General features: G+C 43.8%; 1 protein-coding gene across 5 annotated transcripts in view; it reads right to left on the bottom strand.

Annotated features, from left to right (window-relative positions):
* Positions 1–24,838, bottom strand: part of CDC16 (cell division cycle 16) — a 35,807-nt gene extending 10,969 nt beyond the window's left edge. For 2 of the 5 annotated variants that reach the window (XR_012080152.1, XM_072976620.1), the window contains exons 1-16: positions 24,208–24,404; positions 22,896–22,950; positions 22,705–22,802; positions 21,746–21,784; positions 21,274–21,417; positions 19,187–19,346; positions 18,144–18,235; positions 17,502–17,635; positions 16,621–16,700; positions 15,524–15,573; positions 14,548–14,621; positions 12,840–12,965; positions 6,007–6,159; positions 4,565–4,628; positions 2,115–2,176; positions 1,050–1,185 (exon numbers count right to left, since the gene is read on the bottom strand). Coding sequence is in view for 4 of the 5 variants with exons in the window: in XM_072976620.1 (XP_072832721.1) it covers positions 1,050–1,185; positions 2,115–2,176; positions 4,565–4,628; positions 6,007–6,159; positions 12,840–12,965; positions 14,548–14,621; positions 15,524–15,573; positions 16,621–16,700; positions 17,502–17,635; positions 18,144–18,235; positions 19,187–19,346; positions 21,274–21,417; positions 21,746–21,784; positions 22,705–22,802; positions 22,896–22,950; positions 24,208–24,255 (1,515 nt within the window). In the remaining variant the exon portion in view is untranslated. Of the gene's footprint in view, positions 1–1,049; positions 1,186–2,114; positions 2,177–4,564; positions 4,629–6,006; positions 6,160–12,839; positions 12,966–14,547; positions 14,622–15,523; positions 15,574–16,620; positions 16,701–17,501; positions 17,636–18,143; positions 18,236–19,186; positions 19,347–21,273; positions 21,418–21,745; positions 21,785–22,704; positions 22,803–22,895; positions 22,951–24,207; positions 24,407–24,656 lie in introns of those variants that run through there. The other 3 variants (XM_072976623.1, XM_072976622.1, XM_072976621.1) reach the window with 3 other exon arrangements.
* Between the last annotated feature and the right edge of the window lie 383 nt (positions 24,839–25,221).

Genomic DNA, 25,221 nt, shown 5'->3' with positions numbered 1-25,221 from the left:
GTCTATCACTCACAAATTTCACCTTTAAAACACAGAATTTTCTCATATTTTATCTCTTTCTCCAAATACAGTTATTTCACCACTTTTTTCAAATTCCAGCACTTCTGAACTGGGGAAGTCTTTCAACCGGAGGTTCCTTACTGCTGCGGTCAGCCAGCCACAGCTGTGATCAGGGTACCTGCATCAGCAGCGTGGACTTGGTGGCCTCATTGTGGCATGGACTAGACCACAGACCACGTGAGGAACACTTAAAGAAGACACCTGAGCTGTGGCTGTCATCTAAAAACCTTCTGGTGACCCTTTCTGGCAGAGCCAATGCCACTGGCCGGGAGGAACCTGAAGGAAGAGTGGGGTGTGAGCACTGACACAGGACACAATTTGGGGAAAACAGGAATACTGATTTAGAAGAACCAAACTGAGTGTGAAGAACTGAACACCTTTCATTTCCATCTTCTTTTTTTATGTAGGTATTAGAGTGATCCCTGATAAAAATCTATGTCCTCATATGTCCAGAAGAACACTTTTTCTAAGTACAAAGAAAACCTGAAACAACAGGCTAGAACTGTGTTAAAGTTTAAATGGCAGCGCATTTGTTTCGTGTGATCATCTTGCTTACTGATGGTGTCTCAGACTTGATGAAATACTGTGTATGGATTAAGGAGAGAGTCTTTCCTTGTGATGAATGCAAACAGTTTGTCCATCTACTAACGTGGTCTGAGGGAATTAATCACAGTCATAAATAGGCGAGCTCCCTGAGGGCTCCCACAGACGCACACCCAGCTGAGACTGCGCTGGAGAACACCCCAGACCCGCGTCTCACTGATACTCAGGACGGGTCTCACAACTGTTTCTATTCTGATGAGCACTGTACAACGTGCACAGACTCTTCCCTGCAAAGAAAACAATAAAATACAGGTTGCTTGAAGAATTTTTAAGCATAAACTTAAACTGTACTTTTGTAAAGTAACAAAACACTGCCTAGAAGAGATCTTAAAAAAAAAGTGGTAAATGTAACAAGATTTAAAGTTAGGCACAAACGAGAGACATACTGTGTGGAAATAGTCAACGGCGTTCTCAAAGTTGCCCATCAGACTGTGAATGTACCCGATGGCAGAGTAGGTGGACGCGTTCTGAGGGATGAGCACCAGGGCCTGGCGGTGGTAGTCCAGGGCCTCCGCGTACTTCCTGTGAGGGAGGCAGGAGAGAGGAGGACAGGAGGAGAGAGAACAATCAGTGGGTACCACGTCCGGAAAAGCATGCGCCTACAAGAACACACGAGAAAGAAACTCCTTCCTCTATCAGAGTAACGTCCAGACTGTGACAGCCTCCACCCCACCGGTGTGTCTAACCCCCTCCGTGTGTCCTCCTGCCTTCCCGCCGGGGTGGCACTCCTGCAGGGCTATCAGCTGCCTTCTGTGTGGGGCCTGGTGTGGGGCCTGGCGGGAGACTGAAAGCAGAGCCCCACTCTCGACCATCACCCGGCAGGGTCTTCTGGATGAGAAGACAAGCCCCCACACCAGTGGTGGTTAAAAGCAACCAGACAGCTATGCTTTAAGGTCCACAGGACTTACTGGGAGCAGCATGTCCCAAAACTCTCCGGAATCCTTGCCCTGTAAAACCTTTTGTGAGAAAACGGTTTTGTGCTCAATAATGTTTGGGAAATGCTGCAGTTCATTAATAAATAGTAAAGACTCCAAGAAATCCTGAAAAACCTGCTAAATTCTGAGTAGCCTCAAGTTTCCCAAACTTATTTACCCAAAGAATCTATTTTTCAATTGTCATTGTTTGTCACATCACAAAACTGGTAACCAGAGGAAAACAGAGAGTGAGGGATGGATACGGTTTTAAATGGGGCCTGCTGTCTTAATTCTCCCAATTCTGAACATTAAAAATTTTTAATCTAAGAAAATAAAAGTTATTATAATTCTCAATGTATTTCTAAAATAAAATTATACCAACAGAGATAATAAAAACAATTATTTTGGTCCTTGTTAAATCTGAGTAGCCAAGTACAAGAAAGCTGGAGGATCTTACAAAATGTGGAAAAGGCTACACAAAAGTAAGCAAAGTTTTAGTCACAAAGAATATTTCTAAAAATGCTTTACTTCACTTACTTAAGTTTTCTGCAGACATGCCCCAAGTTGTTCAACAAAGGTTCCCATTTGTCAACTGTCACCTAAAACAGAGCAACATCAGATGCAGGGTTTACACTGTGCTTTTCAGCCCAAGTGTCTGCATCGGGCTGACTCAAGCATCTTCATGAGCAAGGGGCTCCCTCCTGGTGCTCCCACAGCACCAGGCAAGAGTGTCCAGCACCTCCAGCTTCCCTACCAGACGAGACATCCTGAGGACTCCAGTATCCCAACAGTACAACTTGTCAAGGAGCCCTCTGTGCTGAAGAAGTTCAAATTTACCTCCAGGCCAGAGCTTTCCATCTGCCTCCCAAATATCTCTACTCAGAAATCTCACAAGTACTTCAACCCCAACAAGCCACATGCTAAACTCTTACGCTGTCTCTCCTGCCATCCCAGCTCCCCAGTGTCACCCCTGCCCTCAGCACCCACGTCCTCCCTGACCCCTCCAGGGTCACGGAGGCCTGTTCATCAGCCTCTTCATCAGAACTGCACCCCCATTAACAAGCCTTGTGGGCCTCGTGAGTCTGACCGGACTGCCCGTCCTAACCCTCTCACTGTCCCGCCACCTCAGGACAAGGTGCAAACTCTCACGTTGTGTTTAAGGCCCCTGAAGACCTGCACTCAGCCCTCCCACCCTGTTTCTTGACATTCTCTGTGAGCTCAAAATCCGAGCCACACTGACCCAGCTCCAACTTCACACACACCATTCTCTACACCTGAAACGCCCCTTTCCTTATTTCTGCCGCCTGCCGTCCATCCGTCCTTGAGAACTGAGGTGTGTGTCCTCGTGGCCGCAAGGCCTCCTGGACCTGCCCTCAAGTCTGTGAGGCCTCCCTTACTCCATCCACCAGAGCCGCTCCATGCACTGTCATCACTGCCAGTTTACTTGTCCACGCGCCCGACAGACCTGAAGACGGTCAACACCGAACCATTCTCTGTTCCCTCCCAACGCACAGCTCAGAGCCTCGGACACAGCTGACGTGAGCAGTGAGTCAGGACCAGGTGAACAAACAGACCCGGGCAGCACTCTCTGATGCCCTGAGCCTGGCTCTAGGAGGCACTGCCCACGTCAGCAAAACAAATCCTTAATGATTCCTGGGCACAACTGCTTTCCTGTGGCTACTCTGACATTTGCTGCAGTTTATAACTAAGTCACACAGTATCTCCCCCTCTGCATATAACCCTTTAATGGGCATTCTGAAAGTTTAATAGTCTTGTGCTTTCGTAATTAAACCATTACTTTAAATGTCTGTAAGAATCCACAGTGTCTTCTGATCATCAAAGCACACAGTTCAAGTTCAAGTGTGCTTTATGACAATGCAGCCCAAACTTCTCTGTGCCTGAGAACCACCTGGGGACCCCGCTAACCCTGCAGACCCTGGCTCAGTAGGAGTGAGGGTCTGCACCTCTAACGAGCTCCGAGGTCCAGTCTGATGCGCTGGTCCCGTCTTGAGTAGCAAGGTCCTAAGGGATTCAACTCTTTGAAAACTGGCAAGGTGGTAAGTGGCAACCTATACTCCAGAAACATGTATTGCCAAGCCCACCCGAGGCTGAGCTGTGGAAGAGCCTGTTTCACGTACCTCCATGTGCAGACACACAGAAGTACAGTGTTTCTAAGCTCACCTGACAAATAAGAAGACAGCAAAGTAAACGAAGCTCTGTCTCCAGGGACAGGTAAACTGCCACCTGGCAGGGCCCCGGGGAGCTGTGTCTGCCTCAGGAAAGAGGAACTCGCAACGAAGGAAGATGCGGGCTGTGGGCAGGTGTGCCAGCCAGGAACAGAATGAAACTGGGAAGTGATAATCAGACAGAATAAAACGACACAGGCGAGAATAAAAAGAACCAGGAACCAAAGAGTCGCAACAAGCAAGCCCGCAACCCTCAGACACTCACGGTGTCTACAGCCGTTGTCAGTTTAAGTAACAGCAGTGCTGACGCAGCCACGCTGGCTGGAAAGTTTGTCAGCACGAATTCACACATGCTCCACACGACGGACCCTAGTTAAAGATCTAAATACGTATCAAGTACCAGGTAAGGAAGCGCAATGAGAGGTCCGATTTAATGACATCTAACCCTTTTCCGCATCCCAGACTCCTGGAATCAAAGACGAGGCTCTTAAGTTCTCAGAAAGGACATGCTGGATGCCACAGTGCCTACCAGCTTCCACTGATCAGCACGTATTTCCCATATCAAACGTATTCCGTCTAATCCCACAGCCCAAAACTAGAGCCGCTTAAGAAGCAAACAGCCAACACCTGCCCTCTCAATTAGAAGCAAACTCACTTTGCGCCAGGACAGCTCAAACACTGACAAACACCAGCTCGTTACATTCAAGGCAAGACACGCTGTCTAGCAGGATTTTTTTTCATTTAATAGTAAGCACAATTATGAGTGTGTGTGTGTGTGTTTACAGGTATTACATAGAATACCTCATTGCCAATTGCTTTGATTTTTTCCAAAGCATCGAGAAACCATTTTTCCGCTGTTTTCCATCTGAAATAGAGGGGAAAAGGTTGCAGGTTATTCAAAATTAGCATGTACAAACATTTTAAGAAAAATGTATCTCTTTCCAGTAATATTAAGATACGAGGTAAACTTCTGAAAATAGTTTATTAAAATTCAAATTTAAGTGAGATAAATGACTCAACATCACAAGAGGCGAAGATTTTAGGAGATACAGCATATTCTTAACATTCCAGGAAATTATCTTCTACGAAGTCACTGTGAGCCCCACTCCAGCCAGTGCCAAACCCCGGCTCCCAGGGAAAGACTGCAAACTCTGCTCACATCTTCACCCCGTGCTCAGTGTATCTGTTCCGTACCTGCTTCTCTCTGGCAACACCTTACTTAGCGTATGGTGCTGACTCACAGCCCTGAGCCCACGCCAGCAGCACAACCACCCCACCCCCCGCCACCAGGCTCACTGGACATGTGCTCTGCCCAGCACCCGCCTCCATGCTTCGGACACTGCCTGGCGCCTCAGCACTCCATCTGGGAGCACTTTGAACAGTGAAGCAGCCAACAAAAGGCACACAAATCAGGGGGGCACCAAATGCACTGCAGAAAGAACACTTGCTCACAGTATAGGGGTGGAAACAAGAAGGCAGAACAACTTGTTTGACCTCCACTGGGACACACCCTCGTTCGCATATGTGAAAACACTGTCAAGTGCCGACTTCAGGGTGACAAATAAATTGACTACATATTAAATTGTTACTATACATTATTAAAAAGGCTCCAAACTCTTTTATAAATACAAGATAATCCAGTTTTTAGAATACACACGAAAAACACTACAGTAGTACTAATTTACTGTTTTAAAACTTACATAGTTTAGTGCAAAGGACTATAGCTAGTTCTATTTCTAATTGACACTGAACTACTTATTCTATAAATATCCAAAACTACAGTAATGCTTCAGCTACCGACCAGGAAACTCAGAAACTGGGTCATTCTAATTGGTTTCATTTTCAGATTAAACGGTAACTGAAAAAGAAGTACTTCTGTTTCAAAATTGTGGGAAATCTTTCTCAAATGTGTGAACCAAACTCCTAGCCAGCAAAGAGATGACCAAGGATTCCGCAAGGCCTCCAGGCCACCCTGTGGGCTCCAGTGACTTGACAGAGTTGGCAACAACTGTCCCATCCTAGAACTAACAGCTGGTGACAGCCCACAGCAAAGGAGACCAAAACTCAGGCTTAGCATTTCTAAAGAATTCCAAGGTAACACTTGTTATTCTCTTTAACTGTCCACCTCCTTCCCTAAAATAAACATCTGTGAAGAGTCACTCTGATCAGTTAAGCTCTAGTGATGAAGGTTTTGTTCTGTTTACAAAAGAGGAGCAGAAGGGCTCGGGCCTTTCAGTACTTACTCTCCATTCTGAAACGCAACCACGCCAACCTCATGCATAACAAATGGATCTTCTGGTGCGATGCTTAGAGCTTGGCCAAAGAATCTTTCAGCCAGTTTTGAGTTATTGGTCAATCCATATTCTAATCCAATATAAAGCATTGGCAAATGACACCTAAAAATATTGGAAAATTTCACATATTCAACACCAAAAGCTTTGTAACTTAGCAGATGTCAAACCCCACCTGCAAAAATAATTTTAAAACCTTCCCTTTTTTCTAACACTTCATTTACTTATATTTAATGAATGTTTAATGGGCTTTTAGACTAATCAGCTGCCACATCTAGACTCTATCAGCAACCTGTTTACCCTTATTTTTCATTCTTCTGTAGTAAAAAACAAAAACAAAACCCTCTAAAGTAGAAGGGCTGGGCCCCAGCCGACTGTCTTCTTCCTTCTCCTTCCCTGACTCAGCGACGTTCACCCCTCACGACTGCGTTCAAGTTCCACTTTCCTTCGCGAAGCTGCTTCAGACCCTCCACCTAAACAGATCTGCATGCCTTCAGTTGCTATGGGTGTGCGCTGAAGAGCTCAGAACCACGTCGTGCGCACCCTATTTTCATGCCTCTGGAGCAGTCCAGGCCCAGAATAACTAACCTTAACTGAACTTTCATCTCCTCGCCCTGTCAGACCAGGGAGCACAGGAAGATAACCTTTCTTTGAAGACGGATTTGACCCCGTCCACGCGATGTGCACTGGCTCTCATCTGCAATTACGACTGAAGTCAGACTGTCCTGTCTACAGAAGGGTCGTGAAGAACCTCTACATGTGTTTACCTGGAGGAAGTACTTTCGAAATGCATAGTCAGGAGCTCCAAAAGTCTATTCCTCCAACAACTGTCAGAATAAACTCCAGAACTTTGGAAGTTACCCAACAGCTTACAACAGTCTGAGGAGTATTTACTCTAGAAAAAACAGCTGAGTCTCAGAATGGCAAACCCTGTGACACTGAACTTGTCCGATTCTCACCTCCTTTTCCCCAGCTCCACACCAGCTGAGAAAACTAGCAGCCTGGCAGCCACTGGAGGGGACAAAATGCATCTGGGGTCCCTGAAACACTGACAGGACTGTCACAATGTGCCCCATCTGGCAGATCCTTGGAAAGGCCCATTCATGGCTTATCTCTATCTGATCCGACTCAGAGCTCACCCAGAAAAACATCTACCTACCAGGGCATTTGTTGAAAACAACTGGTGGTAACTGTTTAACATGAACCTGAGGCAGCTGTACCAACTGAGACAAACAAGAGGCTGACCAAAAACTTACAGGAAATCTAGGGAACAAATGTCCGTAAGGGGTTTGAAGAACCCCAACATATTCCTAGGGACCCAGAAGGCCACACACAGGGCCATACGCATGCACAGTAAAGGCTGGAGAAGGCCCCAATCTGCCATCTCTGGATGACCCTGGGGCTCAGTGCAAGCAGGAAGTGTAGAGGGCTAGGCAGAAGTACCAGCCAGGGGAACACTGCCGGCATGCCCTTGTACAGAGCAGGGTCCTTCAGAAGAGGGGCAGACTCATTTCAAGCTTGGAAAGAACCTGTCATGTGGCCTCATGTGATGAAGGACACAGACTTCACAGAACTTTTAAGAGTCCAGCAAAGTCATCAGATAAACAGCCACAACAAATAGCAAGAACAACAAACTCTGGGGTGGAGTAGGGTCAACCTGATTTCCAGAACTGCCACATTATAGTGCTTGAAATGTCCAGTTTCAATAAAAAATAAAGAGACACACAAGGAAACAGGCAAGTACGGCAACACACAGGGGGACAAAGGCAGGCCACAGAAACTACTCCGGAGGAAGACCACACCCTGGGTTCACCAGAGAAACACTGTAAGCTGTTTTTAATACCCGAAGAACTAAAGGGAATTATGTCTACAAAACTCAAGTAAGAGAACAAGGTCTCACCAAACAGGACAACAACAGATACAAGTTATAACAAAGAACCAAACAGAAAATCTGGAGCTGAAAAGTAAAATAGCTAAATAAAAAACTTGCTAGGAGAGTTCATCGGTAGTTTGAACAGGCAGAAAAAATCCGTGAACATGAGTAAGATCAAACGATTACCCAGTCTGAGGAGCAGACAAAGGAATGAAAGGAAGGAACAGTCCCACAAGCTTTTGGGACACCATCAAGCACTTCGACACATGCACGATGGCCCCAGAGGGCGAAGGGGGAAAGGAAGGGGTGGGGAAAGAAAGAATACTGAAAGCAAACAACACTCGGGCCAAACACATCCCAAAGCTCAAAAACCTCCCAAGCAACCCCTACCTAGACAAACCACAGTCAAACCACTGAAAAAGACGAAGTAAGTAAGTAAACACTAAACTAATAATCTTTAAAGCAGTAACAAAATGTAACTAATAACAAACAAGAGATACCAGATAAGATTAACACCTGACTTCTAATCAAATACCTGAAGGCCAAGAAGGCAGATGGATGACACTCAAAGGAAGAAAAAGAATGACAATCAAGAATTTTATATTCAGCAAAGCTATCTCTTAAAAATGGAGGTGAAATTAAAACATTCTCAGGAACAGAAACTGAGAAATTCTATTTCAGACTCATTAAGAAACACTAAAGGAAGTTCTTATAGCCTGAAGGAAGTGACCCCAGGCAGTAATTCAAATCCACATGAAAAAACAAGCACCAGTAAAGGTGAATATGTAATTATCACACAGCAAAGTCTATAAATAAACAGCCTTCTGTGTGTGGAAGACGAAGCCTTCCACACACAGAAGCGTGATGCTCCCAGCTGTGTGATGCTCCCAGCAACAGCGCTGGGGCAGGGAGCGCAGAGCTCTGCTGGAGTGAGGAAGCCACCCCGACAGCATCTTCATCCACAGGCACAAAGGAAGACGGCTTGATACTGTAGAAAGGGCTAATAGAACAACAGTGAGAATATATACCTGCTCTCCTTTCCTCTCAAAGCCTCTTTGAAAACACCACCACACACGGAGATAACCCTAACAACGCATTACAGAGAACTCGCTGTCAGCAGACCAGCCCAACGAGAAACAGCGATGAGAGCCCACGGGCCAAAATGAAAGAACACTCGGCAGTAACTCAAATCCACGTACAAGAGTAAAGAGTTCAAAGGGACGACACAGGTAAGCATGCGAAAGTACACAAGTATTCCTGTTTGCAACTCTTCTTCTGATCTGTTGACATTAAGTGGGCGCCCGAAGGTAAGTAAATTTGAATTTTGCCCCTGGTTGCTGGCACAGATTTCCGGAATACCAGGAGCCCCTCTGATCACACCCAAGTTTATCTCAGGCCACCAGGAAGATAAAGGAATGTGAGAGCTGGAACCTCTAGGCCTACGTACAGGCCTCCTGGAAGAGGAAGCTAGAGCCTGAGCTCCGTGAAAACTCTTGGACAATGACACTCGGAGAGCCTCTGGGCTGGCGAGCACATGGAGGTGCTGGGAGGGTGGTGTGTCCCCACCCACACACCCTGCCCTGTGCATCTCTTCCACTGGGCTGCTCCTGAGCTACATCACTTACAATAAGCAAAATGCCTTTCTGAGTTCTGTGAGTTCTTCTGGCATATTATCAAACCTTAGGAGGGGGTTGTGGGAACCTGAGTAGTAGCCGTCAGGCCGAAGTACAAGTGGCCCGGGATTTGCAACTGGCATCTAGAGTGGGGAGGGGCAGTCTTACAGACTGAGCCCTTAACCTACGAGGTCTGCACTACCTCTGGATGGTCAGTGTCAGAACTGAGTGGACCTGTAGGTCCCAGCCTGCGTCTAGAGAATCAGAGAACTGGTTGCTGGTATTGAAAAGCACCCTAGTTGGTATTAATCCAAACTAGATTGCTTTAAGGTGTTAATTATCACCCCCAAGATAAGCACTTTAAAAAAAAACCCTCAAAAAATGTACAACATTAAAAAAACAATTAAAATGGTACATTACAAAATATCTAACCAAAAAAAAAGTAGTGAGGAATAGAAGAAAAAGACTCATGACATAAAAACTGACCAAAATGCCAAATACAGATCTTACCTCATCTGTAACTGTACTACACATAAATGGATAAAATTCCATCAAAAGGCAAGAAACTGGCAGAATCAATAATAAAGCCATTATCCAACTATTTGTTGTCCACAAGAGACATACTTTAGATTCAAAAAACACAAACAAGTTGAAAGTAAAAGGATGGAAAAAGATATACCAAGCAATTAGTAACCAAAATAGAGCAGGAGTGGCTATACTATCAGAGAAAACAGACTTAAGACAAAATTTATCACCAGAAGCAACAAAGGACATTTTATAACAATAAAAGGCCCAATCCATCAAGAATCTAACAACAAAGACCCAAAATACAAGTAGCAAAAACTGCCAGAACTGTAGGGAAAAACAGACAATTCAACCATAATAGTGGGAGACTTCAATACAGGGACCCCCGCTGTTCGAAGGTGTGCTTTATACCACTTCACTTTTGCAAGAGATCTATCTGTCTGGCTAATCAAAGGAAATCTGAAGAGGATTTCTGCCTTTATGACAAAGAAAACTGCTTCCTCACTGTCTGCAATTTCAGCTTACAAAAGATTTCACAGGAACACTTTACTTGCAGAAAGTGGGGAAACCTGTAGCCCACTTGCAATAACGGACAGGATATCGAGGCAGAAGATCGACAAAAAAACAGAAGACTCGGACGACACTACAACCCAGTCAGGCTCCAGGGACAGCGACAGGACGCTGCATCCAGCACAAGCAGAAGTCTCAAGTGCACCTGGAACATCCTCTAGGGCAGACGACGTGAGGTCATAAAATAAGGCCCAATAAATTTAAAGACAGACATCACACAGAGCATGTTCTCCAACCACAACGGAGTTATGTTAGAAGTCATAACTGAAGATCTGGGCAATTCACAAATATGTGAAAATTAGATAACACACTCTTAAATAGCCAGTGGCTCAAAGAATCATAAAGAAAATTTAAAAACATGTATGCAATTCCAAACAATTACCCAAACACAGGGCACGTTAAGAAAATGCAAAGTTGTTCTGGTGTGAAAGTGAAACTGAGAGAGAAATAATGCTTATCCTCATGAGCCAGTTTGAAAGTGTAACTAGAAGAGCGCCAAACTGGAAAGCATTAAAGGTATTAATTACGTCACTGATTATCACTGGTTTTGATTCTTAGCTACTAACTACCTAGTAACTAGTAATAAGTATTCTGGAATTGAACACCCAGGATAGCAAAATAAAATCAGCAGACCTGAACATGTGGTCATAAAAAACACAGTCAGTCACTTTTTTCTGCCAGTTCACCAGCCTGATAGACTAGGGGTGCGTGCAGACACTGGAGTCAAGCTTCAGCAAAGCACTAGGAAGGGCTCATAACCAGCGGGCTCCCGTCCGCACAGGAAGGACTGGGTATGAGCACCACTGAGGTGGAGCAGTACTGAGCTGAACAACTCTAATCTGGAGTAGTCGTCTAGTGATACGCTAGTATTACAGACTTGGGACTGAATGCATGTGTCTTCCCCTAGAGCCACACGTTAAGTCCTAACTCCCAATGACTGTATTTGGAGAGAGGGCCTGTGAAGAAATAATAAAGGTTAAATGAGGGCAGAAGGACAGGGCCCTAACACAAGAGGACTGGTGCCCTTACAAGAGGAAGAGACACCAGCCCTAGTTCTCTGGCATGTGAGACACAGTGAGAAGGCAGCCATCTGCAAGCCCGGAAGAGAGCTCTCTCCAGGAACCAAATCCGCGAGCACCTTGACCTTAGGCTTCCCAGACTCAAGAACTGTGAGAAAATTAATTTCTGTTGTTCAAACTACTGGTCTATGGTATTTTGCTATGGCAGACTGAGCAGCTAGGGAGCTGTACCTTTACAATATTCTCATGGATGGCTAGGTAGATATCAAAGTCATACATATCATATTTAATATAACTAAAAAAGCTGGGGCCACAGGTAATACAGATGCAGAACTGGATGCCAAAATGGGTCTGACAGTCTGGAAAGATATATCAAACCTAGTAAGATGAACTCAATACAGAGAAGCACAGGATCCCCCTCCTGACTCCTACAAGCAAAGAAATGAAGGTAACCAACTTTCACTGAGTACTTTCCACGTGTCAGACACTCACAAAGTCTTTAACTGGTATTATCTCAATTACCCCTCATGGTAAGCCTGGGAGTAAATCATGCTATTATTCCTGTTTTTCCAGAGGCACATCCCTTGCCAAGACCGCCAGGCAGGCACCTTCCCACACCCGGCACCTCTCCATGCGGAGATGGGCAGCGGTGAGCAGAGGCAGCCACACAAACAGCACTGCAGGGTGAAACCAATGGCGACTCTAAAAAGAATCAACAGGAGTAACCGCAACTCAATCCTCAAAGTAACGCACTCTCAGGGTCAGGGTCAGGGTCAGGGCACACCCACTCAGCATCAACACATTTACTGCTGGTATCAATCCACAGTGCTGGCAGATTCTGTTCTGAATTTGGATTATGAATTAAGCCACATAAATGCATTTGGACGTAAGCAGGATGTAAGTAGTAATTTTGCTCATGAATACCTTCATTCCTGTATGAGCATGTGCAAAACAGCTTCCATCCTCCTCTGTTCCCTGAGCCAGTCGGCCAGCCCCCTTTGTACTGGTTAAGATAAACTGCCGGGCAAAATCACTACACCAGCTTCTTTCTCCTTCATTTCCAAGTTACTTTACAATCCTAAGCTACTAACAAGACACCAGTGTTACGTTTCTGTTGAGCTCAGCAACCACATGGCAGAGACATCAGAATAAAATCTCACTGCTGAATGGACTTGCTCTGCGCACCCTTTCATCAGCTGTGCGGCTGTGAAGTAGGCGGCCATTGCCTGGTCGTGCTCACTCTCAACCGCGAATGAATGCCCGTACGCTATCCACGCCGGCCCATAGGTCTTCTCGAGCGTCGTAGCTTTGCTAGAACAAGAGATTTCATTCAAGTATGTATTTATTCTCAAATTAAGTTAGCTGTATGTAAGTTGATGCCTTTAAGGACATCAGAATTAAGTAAATAAATGAGCTGTCAACATATTAAACACTAATGTAACATTTATGTTAATTCACCTGAAATAAAATAATGTTTTTTAATAGTACAAGCAAAATTTCAAGTAACTTCAGGAAAGGTCCACAACTTCTCAGGTGCTGCGTGGAGCCCATGAGCATCCTGTGTAAAGTTTACAAGTCTCACCTGATCCATAATCCAGGCGCTTCACTTTGAAACCTAGTCTACAGTGGTAGCAGCAACCATTTAACGAAGGTCTGTTTTGTGCATTGTATGCACCACATAACCCCAGTAACTTTCAGAATAAACTATTGTTCACATCTTAGAATTTGTATACTGAGGCTGGAAAGACTAAGTGGTACCCTGCGGATGGTCAGGTGACTCACCTTAGTTCAAAGACCAGACTACACAGTCTTAAACAGTCTTCAATTAGGTGACTCACAGAAGGAATAAAGAAAACACATCACAAAACCAGGAAAACATAAATAGTGAGATTCCCACTTTCGAGCATTTTATTTTCTAAGTTTTCTTTTACCCACATATTCCCTGTTTCATGTAGAGCTGATTACTGAGTAAGCACACTTAATCAAAGCAACAGAGTTCAAAAGAACTATTATAACACAAATCACCCTACTCCTGGAAAGAGCACAAACACATCTTTCTAAAATGTTTCCCACTCAACTAACCAGAGAGCTTCCCCACTTCTTCCATTATCTGTTGTCTTATCAACTTCCCTAACGATCCTGGGATACAAATATTACATCATTCCCATCTTTACAAAAGAAAGAGAGGGTCAGAGAAATGAATGCTCCCAAGGAATTACAGCTGTAAGTGGCAGAACTTGGATTAGAATTGAAGTCTGTACCCAAAGTTTACAAATTTCCCACAGGACCATTTTCTACTTGGTTCACATGGAGGAAATCACAGGTACTATTATATCTTAAATCCTCAGTAATCAATTCTTCACATACTAGACATTTTCCGGTACTTGAGTAATTGACCAACATTGGTTAACCAGCTTGCTTGGGTTGCATGGAGTTCCTTGAGCTAAAATCACAGCAGATCCTTACACAAAACCATTCACCAGGCCAAGAATTCTGTTTCATAGTCACATTTAGTGACTCTAAGTTTTCATGTAATTGCACAACTATCAATACGAGTCCTAACAGGAGGAGGAGAACAGTATTCCTGTAACTGAAAACTTTCAAAATACTCTGCTGTTCCTCACTCCTTCAGGTTTATCCTCACTGATAAATACGCATTTAAATACAGCATACGCTCCTTAAGAACAAGGTCTACCCACTCATTGCTTTTATCTCCCCTGAGGACATCTTAAAAAGAGCAAAGCAGGAAGTGATAAAATTGAACGGAACCTGAGGAAACGTTTATTCTTTCACACAGCTTTTAAACGTAATACTAATCACTGCATTAAAGCAGAAGACCAAGAAATTACCTCTTACAGGTTCACTGAGAGGGAGAAAGACAATAAATCCATACCTCAGGTATCTTCTGGCATGTTCATTTTTATGACCAACCATGAGATAATAGCATCCCACTGCAAACCAAGACACCTAAAAAGTTTAAAATTTACCATGACCAAAGATGTCTGAACTGGGAATCTGATCAAATCAGACGTTCCATCACATATTCTAGTTCAAGTCAGAAACCTCTCTGAGACAGGCTGCGTGCTCAGTCCCAGATGAAAAGAGAACAGACTCTCTACAGCCCTTCCTCAGGGTGCCTTCAACCAGGCCCCTACAGCACCTGACATAGACGAGGCCCCCTGGGCACCCCGATTTCACAACCAGCCTGAGTCCTGGCCTCCCACCCGCACTGTGTATCTTCCCTGGCCCAATCCCTGTTCTACCACATTCCACCTTGTTAGCCAACTTCTTGGGCAGTGGTCTCACCTCTTGATAAATTATTTTCAGGCTGGTCTAGGGTACAGATTCTTGCCTGAGACTCAGACCCTGACTCAGGACTTCTGTCTTCAAGGACACAGTTCCTGATTCCATTTTCAATTTCTAGGTCTTAGTTCTGATCCAGTTTGGTAGATACAATGATTCAATCAGTGGGCAATCCGTTAGTTGCCCTATAATATGCACAGGAGAAAGCTGCTAAGCAGTGACTAGCATTGCTGATGAGAGGTGTGAGCATGACTTTCACTTTCAATATTTCATTTTTCTGTATGTTAAGCCTTTTAAAATAATAAATATATATAATTTCTATAATCAGAAAAAATAGATTTCTGTTTAAAGTTACAGACTAAGAAAATACTTCCGTTTGTTGGAAAAGGAACTGCTACTTCTAATTATCACAGGCGCTAGGAGACTCCACTCCCACACCTTCAGATAAAACATTATTGCCTGAACTTAAATGTAGCCTTTGTCTAACTACTAGTTAAAGAATTTTCTTAAAGTTCAGGTAAGAAAAAAAACCCAATAAGGAAAAAAGAAGATTTATATTTACTTACAGGATTACCAGGATACAAATCCACCAATTTATGAGAAAGATAGAAAAGTTCTACAGTAGACAAAAAGAAAAAAAAGAATAAAATTACTCATATCAAATGAATTTTAAGACATGAATTTTCCCCAGTTACAATTCTTCATAATCATATAAATTCTGTTCTCACAGCAATGACTTCATACTTTTCTTTCTTCCAAGATAGAAAATCCATCTACCTGAGGCAATACAGAAACTCCATGGGGTAGACACTACAACGGTTTTCATTTAACCCCCCCCCTTCCCCTCCCCCATGCCAGAGCCTGAGTGGGCACAGAGTGCTTGCCGAGTGACTAGAAGACGGGATGAACAGCCATGGCAAAGGCCTGCATGTGCCTGAGAGGCTACCTCAGAGCACCTCACCTCTCTTAAAGCCACGACCCTACTCTGGGCCCTTATGGACCATCTTACCACCTATACCCGACCTGGCTGACCAAACTTCCTAAGCCATCAGATCAGCAAGACGATCTCTGGAGTCACACCAAGTCCCAGCACATCGACGATGACGTTCCCTACAGCCCCACAGACCAGGGCAGCTGGAAAGCCTGCGCCCCAGCAAGCTTCCTGGGATGTGGTGCCACAGGTCCCCAAAACACACTCTGAGCAGCAGGGTTCCAAGTAGGAGGGCCTGGCTATTATCCTCCTGACCAGCTCACTATTCAATCTAAAAGACTTAAGGGCAAATACAGTTCAAACACTTCAAATGTTTCTGAAATATTAAGTTACGGAAACAAGAGGAAAAATTCTGCCCCCTGCCAGTTTCTAAAGTTACTAACTTTTGCTGTATCAACTTTCTTACGGATTTTACAAAAAAGAAAAAAGGCAAAACTGCTACCCATCACTCAAAAGCTCACATACCTTAAAGCACAAACCACACTTGAGAAAAGGAAGCAGGAAGCAGGGATAAAGAAATGGTGTGTTCTGTTGGCTACTTTGATAAGCATTTCATCCCCTAGCTGTCACCTAAGATTTCAATTACCCAGGATTCATAAGACAGAATTTCAAGAGTTACAGAACACTTTCAGTCTTAATAATTATTTTTTTAATTAAAAAAAAAAACCTTACCATTTGCTTTATTCAGCTCCACAAGTGTCCCTATGTGTACGGGTAAACAATTTGCATGGAAAGGATCTTTTTCCATTACTCTGAAAGTGAAAGCAACCACCATGACCCCAGAAACAGCACGTAACAGCACTCGTCACAGTCAGATTACATCTGAGCAGTCATTTCCGTGTTATGTACAACAATGTGGGTTGTAGTACTTTTTTACTCTCCTGACTCTGCTATCTTTAGGCAAGTTCAGTTAAGGTGATGATTAGGCTATAAAAGAAATGGGGGTGGGGGGGCGGGAACTCTAATCTAAGAAGGAATAAAAACAAACATCATCAGATACATTTACTTTAATAGATCTGTAACAAAAAAGTGGTCCAATTATTCAGAAGGATCAAAAATAATATGAATTATTAAATAGATCCTACCTATTTGTCAATTAAAATGTTTGTGAATTCAAGGATTTCAAGCAATCCCAAAGATCCATTACAAATAGTATATGTAATTCAGCTAAAGGACAAGTGTGAACTGGAAAACTAGGGGAGGAGGCCTGGCTAGTAAGCCTGACACCCGGTACCTGTAGGATTTTATTAGTCTCCACTTTAACAAAGAACGGATTTCATAAAACTATGCACCAGAATTGTATTTTCAAACTTGCAAATTATCAACTGGGAGGGACATGTATACTCCCCAGTTAGTGGGATAAAGGGACAAATGTGCATAAACCTACAAATTGCTCTTTTAAGACAATACTCCCCTTGATATTCTGCAGCTAGAAAAGGCAGCTTAAAGGATCATCCATTAGTCTAAGATTGTTCAGAAAGCAAGTCCCAGGCACTTCTTACGTAAAATGGGCTGAACTCTGTTCCCACACAAAAGCAAGGGGGTGTACTTACACAGAGGTAAGCTTGTAGCACATTTTAAAGTCACAGTTGTAATAATGTCTTTCAGCTAAAGACACAACCACATCCAGGTTCTCCTGCAAACCCTCTACAGACTCGGGGATGGCAGTTTCACTAGGCTTATTATACTGAAATAGAGAAAAAATGGAAACATAACTCAACGAGCAACACCAAGTCGAAAGGCAGGCTCAATCTGGCCCAACTGTTTCAAGAATTCACATGTGGACACGTGTGAACCTCTCGAAACTTTTTAATTTTTTAATTTCAAGTATCATCAGTATTCCTCTCAACAAGTCTAATTTCTTCTCAATTTTATCACAGAATTCCATGGTAGGAAGTACTTTACAAAGTAGAAGTTCAGGGAGTTTAAGAAAAGAATTCTCATTTTCACACAACAGCTCTCCGTTACCTGGTAGTTCAATCTTTTACAAGTATAAGGAGTCCCTGGGAGGAAGACAGACATTTTTGGAAGCTTTTTTAGGAATCATATCATATACTTAAAATAATCTATTCTTGCAAATGTGCTAAATTAATAAAAATTAATTTAAAATTTTCAACTACTAAAAGAATAGACTAAATTTAATGAAAAAAATAAAAAATTCGTATGACGCAAAAATTAACTTTGTTTTTACTTACCTTTTTTAATTTGTTCTCAAATAGAAAACGTAGCAATTCCTGCTCTTCAGTACAGAGCTTGCTGAGAGGTAGTGATTCAAGAAGTTCTTTTTCTAAAACATTTTGAGAAAAAAATGTCCTCACAATATTTAGGGGGAAGAACCAGCAATAGAAAATATTCTTTTATAGTTCTTGGTCTAAGTAAAGTGAGCTCAAAAGAAAAAATAACACGATCAGAATGTTTTAGAGAAAACTAAGACCCTGGCAGTGAGACCCACCTTGAGGGCTGTCCATGAACCTTCCAGGCAATCCTAGTCATCACCAGACCTAAGAACCACCAGGTCGGCTTTGAACCCCATGTGGACAGTTCTCTGCTGTGCTGGCTTCCTATGCACTGCAGGATATCTGCAGGGTGTCTGGCCTCTACATAACAGATGTCAGCAGCAACCTCCCACTCGCCTCCCGCCCCAAGCTGTGACCACCTAAACTCTCCCGAGATATTGCCAAATGTCTTCCAGGGGCAAAATCACCCTGGCCTAGAACCACTCTTTAGGCTAAAATGTGTTTGAATCCCATCAGTGCAATATCTGCACTTTCTCTGTTTCTCTCGTATCCACCTCACATCACTGGCTACACACTAGGGCAACAATCCTCAGCCCTTGTTGCACCTCAGAATCATTTGGGGGCTTTAAATGATCTGACGCCAGGGCCCCACCACCAGATTCTGATTCAACTGGTCTGGAGTTGAGACCTGCACACTGATGTTTCTAAAACTCCTCAGGGTTTAAAGTTCAGCCAGGTTGGGAATCACTAAACGAGATAATGAATTCTTAAACAACCTCAAGTCACTCATCACGTCAGAGAGTCCCTGAAGACTGACTGCAAGAGGCACTGAACAGCACTGCGTTTTGCAACGCGCTTCATATTTGAAGACATTAAGGAGGTTATTCAACAGGCTTATTTAACCCTGTACACAGCCTGCTCTTGATTCGACAGATTTCAAGGGAAAAAGCAACCCCAAAAATATTAATGGTGCCAAACACAAAAACACCTGGGTTCCAGACCTTCTTGAGCTGTCAGCATGTGGTGTGAAGTGAGAAGGTCAAACGCTTCAAAGCAGTAGACATCGAGCTTCAAAGCCTCTTTGTAGCTGTAGGTGGCGAGAGTTCGGTTATCGAGAGCATCGTAGATCTTCCCTCGCAAGAGACAAATAGAACTCTTTATCTGTTGGAAAATGATGAGTTACACGTCAACACTATAAACCTAATTTTTATCAAAAATTACACGCTATCTAAAGGCCAAGACATTTTCAACATCTAGAAAGATCTGCTCCATCCCAAAGTCAGACATAATTAACAGACACATGAAAGCAGAGTACAACTTCTCTGATCTATTTTCCCTGGGCTCTGCTCACTTCAACAAACCTTTGCCGCCACCCTGTTCATTACTGGTTCTGTCCCAAATAGGGAATGACTCAGAGACGGCAGACAGAGCGCACATACATTAAATCAAATGTTAGGGCAGTTTGGCATGTAGATCTCAATGACAGACTCTTAGCAAACATTAGAAAACTGACAGCCACGCAGCGCAGTAGTTAGGAGCACAGCTTTCTGGAACTGCACAGACCTGAGTTCAAATCCCAGCTCTGGTACTTACACGTGACCTTAGACAAGTGATTTAACCTCTTGTTCCTCAGTTTCCTTTCCTCAGTTGGAGGGTTCTCTAAGGGTTACAGGTAATACTATCTGTAGCCAGCACATGGTAAGCTGCTCACATGGTAGCCACCTTACTACTACCATTAACAAGAAGATGTGGAAATCTGATTTATGTTCCAGGCTCTGAACCTCAAAAAAAAATAACTGAGCTTAAAGATGGTCCAGAGATGCAGCTGTAGTTGGTAATGGGATGAATGAGATTTATCATGAAAGCAGAATTTAGAAAATATTAGAGGATATTATGAGAGAATCTTAGACCTATACAGTATCTTATCAGTTATTAAAAAAGTAATTTCATAAAATACTGTATTAGAAATAAATCAAGCATTTCTTAGCAATTAATGGATAAGAGGTTCAAAAATAATAATCCTTAATTCCCTCATAAATGCATTTCCTCACAAAAAAAATGAATACGGTACTTAGAAATGAAAAACCAAAGCACGCACAGTATTCCTAACTTCACGAGGTGAACAGAAGAGCAGCCAAGTCTTCCTCATGGACAAGTTACAAAGAACAACTGGCGGGGGTGGAGGGTGTGAAGGGACAGACTGGGATTTCAAAATTGTAGAACAGATAAATAAGATTACACTGTATAGCACGGGGAAATATACACAAAATGTTATGATAACTCACAGAGAAAAAATGTGACAATGAGTGTGTGTATGTCCATGAATGACTGAAACATTGTGCTGAACACTGGAATTTGACACAACATTGTAAAATAATTATAAATCAATAAAAAATGTTAAAAAAAAAAAAAAAGAACAACTAGGGAAATGGGGGGACTGGTGAGCAAGAGCTCAATGGTACAGGGTTTCTTTCTGAAGTGAAAAAAAGCTCTCAAATTGACTGTGTGAGGTTTGCAGACCTCTGTGAATATACTGCAAAGGAACGAGCTGCACAGTATGTGAACTGTATCTCAAGAAAGCTGTTTAAAAATTAAAAGGCTAACAGTCCAGATCAGTAATGACTGTGGATGTTACTTATTATGTCACTTTATATACTCTCTGCCAACAAGGTACATGCAATTGATACAGATATGAAGTACACAAAGTAAAATATACAAAATAACATCAAGCCATTCCCTAGAAAGAAACAATCTAAGGCAATCATAGTTTCCTGGTACAAAACACTGTTAAAACACAGAAAGAAGGGGAAATATTATTCCACTCATGGGAGTAGTTTAAAGCATCAAATGTGAGAAGAAAGATCTTAAGTCCGCCTATTTCAGATTCAACCATCTGAGGACACAGTTACAATTTCTAAACGATGGCTCAGAAATGTCTCAGAATCTTTTTGGTTTGGGCAAATTAAATAAATTGGCAATCAAACTGTTTTAACACGGTTATATGCAAACAAAAGAAGACTTATGTTTGCCATGTCACGTGGGCAATTCTCACTGATGTCGCTGAAGCACGCCTATGAGACTCACTTACTGAGGACTGAGACACTTCCCAGTCACTGGAGGGGTCTTTCAAGCCACCACTTTCATCCTTCAAGCATTTCTCGAATAACCTTTTGTTGATCGGTTCCTCCATATCAAGAATATCGAGAGCCTGCTGATGCTCCTTTGCAGCAAACTGTGTAGAAAACAGAAGAAGCATTCGTCACCTGTGACTTCCGACACTAGAGACACACACAAACACTGTAGATTCTAAAAGGGTCTAAATTATACCCACTCATTACTTCAATTTAAAATGTCTCAAGTAAAACTTTCTTCATGCATGTCAACTTTTAGCAAATGGAGAATCAATATTTATAGCAAATAATACTAAAAAAAGGACATTTCCTTAGGAAATACTTTATTAGTCTGCAAGCTCCGTTACTGGAACTCACACTCAGGAGGGACACACAACACCCACGTCACGAACCCTCATCAAACAGAAGCGGGACAGAGCGCATACTCACGTGGCACCTAGCTGCAAGGTAGCGACATGCTTCATACAACTAGGAAAGAAATCAGTCTATTAACAACGAGATCAAGGTAACATGCACCTTCCCTCCAAAGAAAACTATAAGCATGAAGTCAAGGAAGCTTTTCTCATAATTTCTCCTTTACTCTTGCAGAGGAAAAAAAAAAAAAACAGACTCTTTAACTCATAATCATGAACCTACTGTTTACCAGGCACCAAGGATTCAAAAGGGAGTAGGGATCTGCCCTCAAGGAGTCTGCAGCAAGGGAGACATAAACCATGAAAGAAAGGGCATGGAAACTATGAGGCAGCTGAAGAAGAAAACATCTGTAGGGGAGAGGGTCAGCGTTCTAGGCACGGAGCCCGAGTAGGTGTCACACAGCTTCGGAACTGCAAAGCAGCCAGCACGGCTGGGTACATATGACACGTACTGATGGTGGTGGCGGGTCAGACAGAGACTGTAGAGAGATCATGAAGGACCCTGGGCGTCTATGAAGCATCTAACTTTATTCTGTAGGTGATGGGAAATCACTGAGTGACACTGTGAGCGATATAATCATACCTGTGTTTTAGGAAGACCACCCTGTGTAAGTTTAAAAGGTAAACCAGAGACAGGAAAGGTGGGGTGTGGGAAACATGTCCTTTTGAGAAAGGAGAGAGGCTTCAACAACAAAACAGACAAATTACAGGCCTGAAATATATGAGTGATGACATGGAAAGGAATATCCACACTTTCAGAACTATTTAGAAAACAGAACTTTCAAAACTTGGTGACTAAGTAGGGTGGTGTGAAGAGGGAAAAACAAGGTGACAGATTAGGAATAAGAAATTTTCTCTTTTCATTTAATAAGAAAAATTGAATCCTTTAAAATATTTTTACATGAAAAGAACATATACCTAAAATACTAACCTCATGACATTTTCAAAAGCTCTGAGGTTCATACAATCACTTACTTTGTCCAATTTTCGTGACCGAAGTGCATGAGCGGCTCTGTGATACTGGGCTGTCAGGTAAAGACACTGAGCCAGCCAGTAAATGTCCTGGGGCTCCTCTGGAGGGAAATTCACACAAATGGTCAGAAGTTCAAGGTAAAGGAGACAGGTTTTTAATAGAGAAATCAGAAAAATTAGAATTTGTTACTTACCACGAGAGAGTGAAGCTACCTTATCCGCCCAAAATAAAGCACTTTGATACTGTTGCTGCATCCAAAAAAAAGGTAGTAATTGCCCTGTTATTTCAATAATTTTACACAGATATCTTAATATTATTAGAATGCTACATAATAAGTCAACATCTCAACATAATAGCTTTTTACATGTAGTAGGGGGTCTATCAATCATACCTCTATCTCATTTGCGGCTAGGTGAGTTTTAGTTCAGTGGTACAATAAAAATATTATTTTAAGAGCTCTGATATATACAGTTCAAAAAGGTACATTTTAAACAAAACTTACACATTGCAAAAATGTATGGACAGGTAAGTGAAATAGTAGACCATTTAAACTACCATTTTGCAACATCTAGCCCTAGCCACCAGCTAGCAACCTCAGTCCTCCTGGATGCCAACCCAGAGCTCTGCTGCCAGTCAACCTGGCAAGAGGCTGCACGGATGTTCACACATCTGCTCAAAAGCGCCCACAGGATGGAAACAGGCCTGTCTCACTGCTCACTACATCCCCGAGCCAGAGAAAAAGTGCTCAGGAAGCATTTATTCAAGTCATCTGACTCGTGGCAAACCAACATACAGCCCTTCAGTGTGTGCAAACAATTGGCAACATTTCACATCCAATTCTGAACAGTTCACACAGAACACCCTTTTCCCTCCCCTTCTTGGTTTCTAATTTATCAGGAGAGCATACATTTTGCAAAAACGAAGTGACATCGTAGATTAAACTGATGCTGCTGATTCTGGGCACAATTCTTTCCCTTAAACATTGTTTGCTGTTCATTCAAGGGTAGTGCAGGGAACGAAGGTAGTTATTGTGAACTTTTAAAAGTACTGATTTTGAGACTACAAGTTTGTTTTTATCTTTGTTCCTCTAAATTCGACCAAATAAGAATTACAACTAAACTTTTCGAAAATTTTCTATTAGCTACCTAAACTCAAAGGCCACTCCTCAACTTTCCTCCTAAAATAACCCTTCAACTTCCACTTCGCACGAAGGATGTACGGAGCATCTCAGTGCCCCGGCTCTGGGCGGGCTTCAGAGCGGGGCTTGAACACGTGTAAGGCTCGCCGTGTGCCGAGACGGCCTCGAGCTCGCTGCTCCTCAGCTCCCCCCTCTGCAGAGGGCTGGGGGCTAGACCCCTCCCTTCGGGGCCTCTACACCAGAACGAAAGCCCAGGTCCGAATGCCGCGCGTCGCCAAGACTCCGCGGGCAACCGCCCCTAAGGATCAGGCTCGGGAGGCGCTGCCCTACGAGCCCTGGCTCGCGCTCCACGGGTTATGCCGCCCACCTGGTCCAGGTACTGCCGGACGCGCTTCCGCAGCCGCTCCAGGTTCATTGCTGCGTGGCCGCGGTCCGGCGCGCGCCCCACTTCGTGCTGCCGCCGGGCGGACTCCGCCCCCGCGCCGCCACAGCCGCCGCCCCGCGCCCAGGCCTCGACCCAGCCCGGCCGCGCGCGCCGCCCGGAAACTTCCGCTCCCGGCCTGGCCCCGCCCCGGAAGTCACCCGCAAATGCGTCCCCTCTGGCGCTGGAAACGGGGATCGCGCCGTTGGTTCCGAGGCCCTCTCTTGCCCCTTGGGTTGCTAGAGTTCGTGAGGAGCTGTGGACGTCTTTCCTCTGAGACTCAAGCCCCCGCGGACGCGCAGCCAATGACGTGTCCGTGCGCCACTGGCTGATTAACGCGTTCCAAGTGGGGACTTGGCCGCCGCGGGGCTGGGTTCAAGTTCAGCCCCACTTACATCGTGTCCTTGGATCCAGGTGTGACTCCTGTGTCTCGGGTAAAATGGCCAGAACTACCTGTGCGGCTGGTCGTGCGGTTAAGTGAGCTCACGCCGGGGCCTGGCACGTGGTGTAGATGCTCTTCGCGTCCTCGCAGTGGCCAAGTGTCCCTTTCAGTGTCTTCAGGCAAAACCCAGAGGCTCATCCCTCAGATGCAGGTAAAAGACACTGCGATCAAGAACAAGAACTGAAGTGGATCTGTTAAGACTTTGGATCCATACGATGGAACGTTATTCAGCAGCAGAGATGAATGAAATGTTGACATGTGTGAACCTTATGTTAAGTGGAAGAAGCCAGTCCCAAAGGGCCTCGTGTTGTATAACTCCACTGACAGAGATTCTCTCGTGGACCAAAATCTGCTCAGACTCCCCTGAACCTTTTTTCAGCTAGGCCTGTCTTACTTCCATGTATCTCTCTGTGTTGTCCAGTTTTTGCAAGAATTCCAGTAAGTTAGCTTAGCCACAGTCCCACACCCTGTATACTCCTCATCCCCTGTAATCTTCCTGGCGGTATCTGATCACCTTG

Source organism: Vicugna pacos, chromosome 14 (assembly GCF_048564905.1).
Source record: "Vicugna pacos chromosome 14, VicPac4, whole genome shotgun sequence".
Lineage (NCBI taxonomy): Eukaryota > Metazoa > Chordata > Mammalia > Artiodactyla > Camelidae > Vicugna > Vicugna pacos.
The sequence above is the reverse complement of the archived record's forward strand: the minus strand, read 5'-3'. Positions and strand labels throughout refer to the sequence as shown.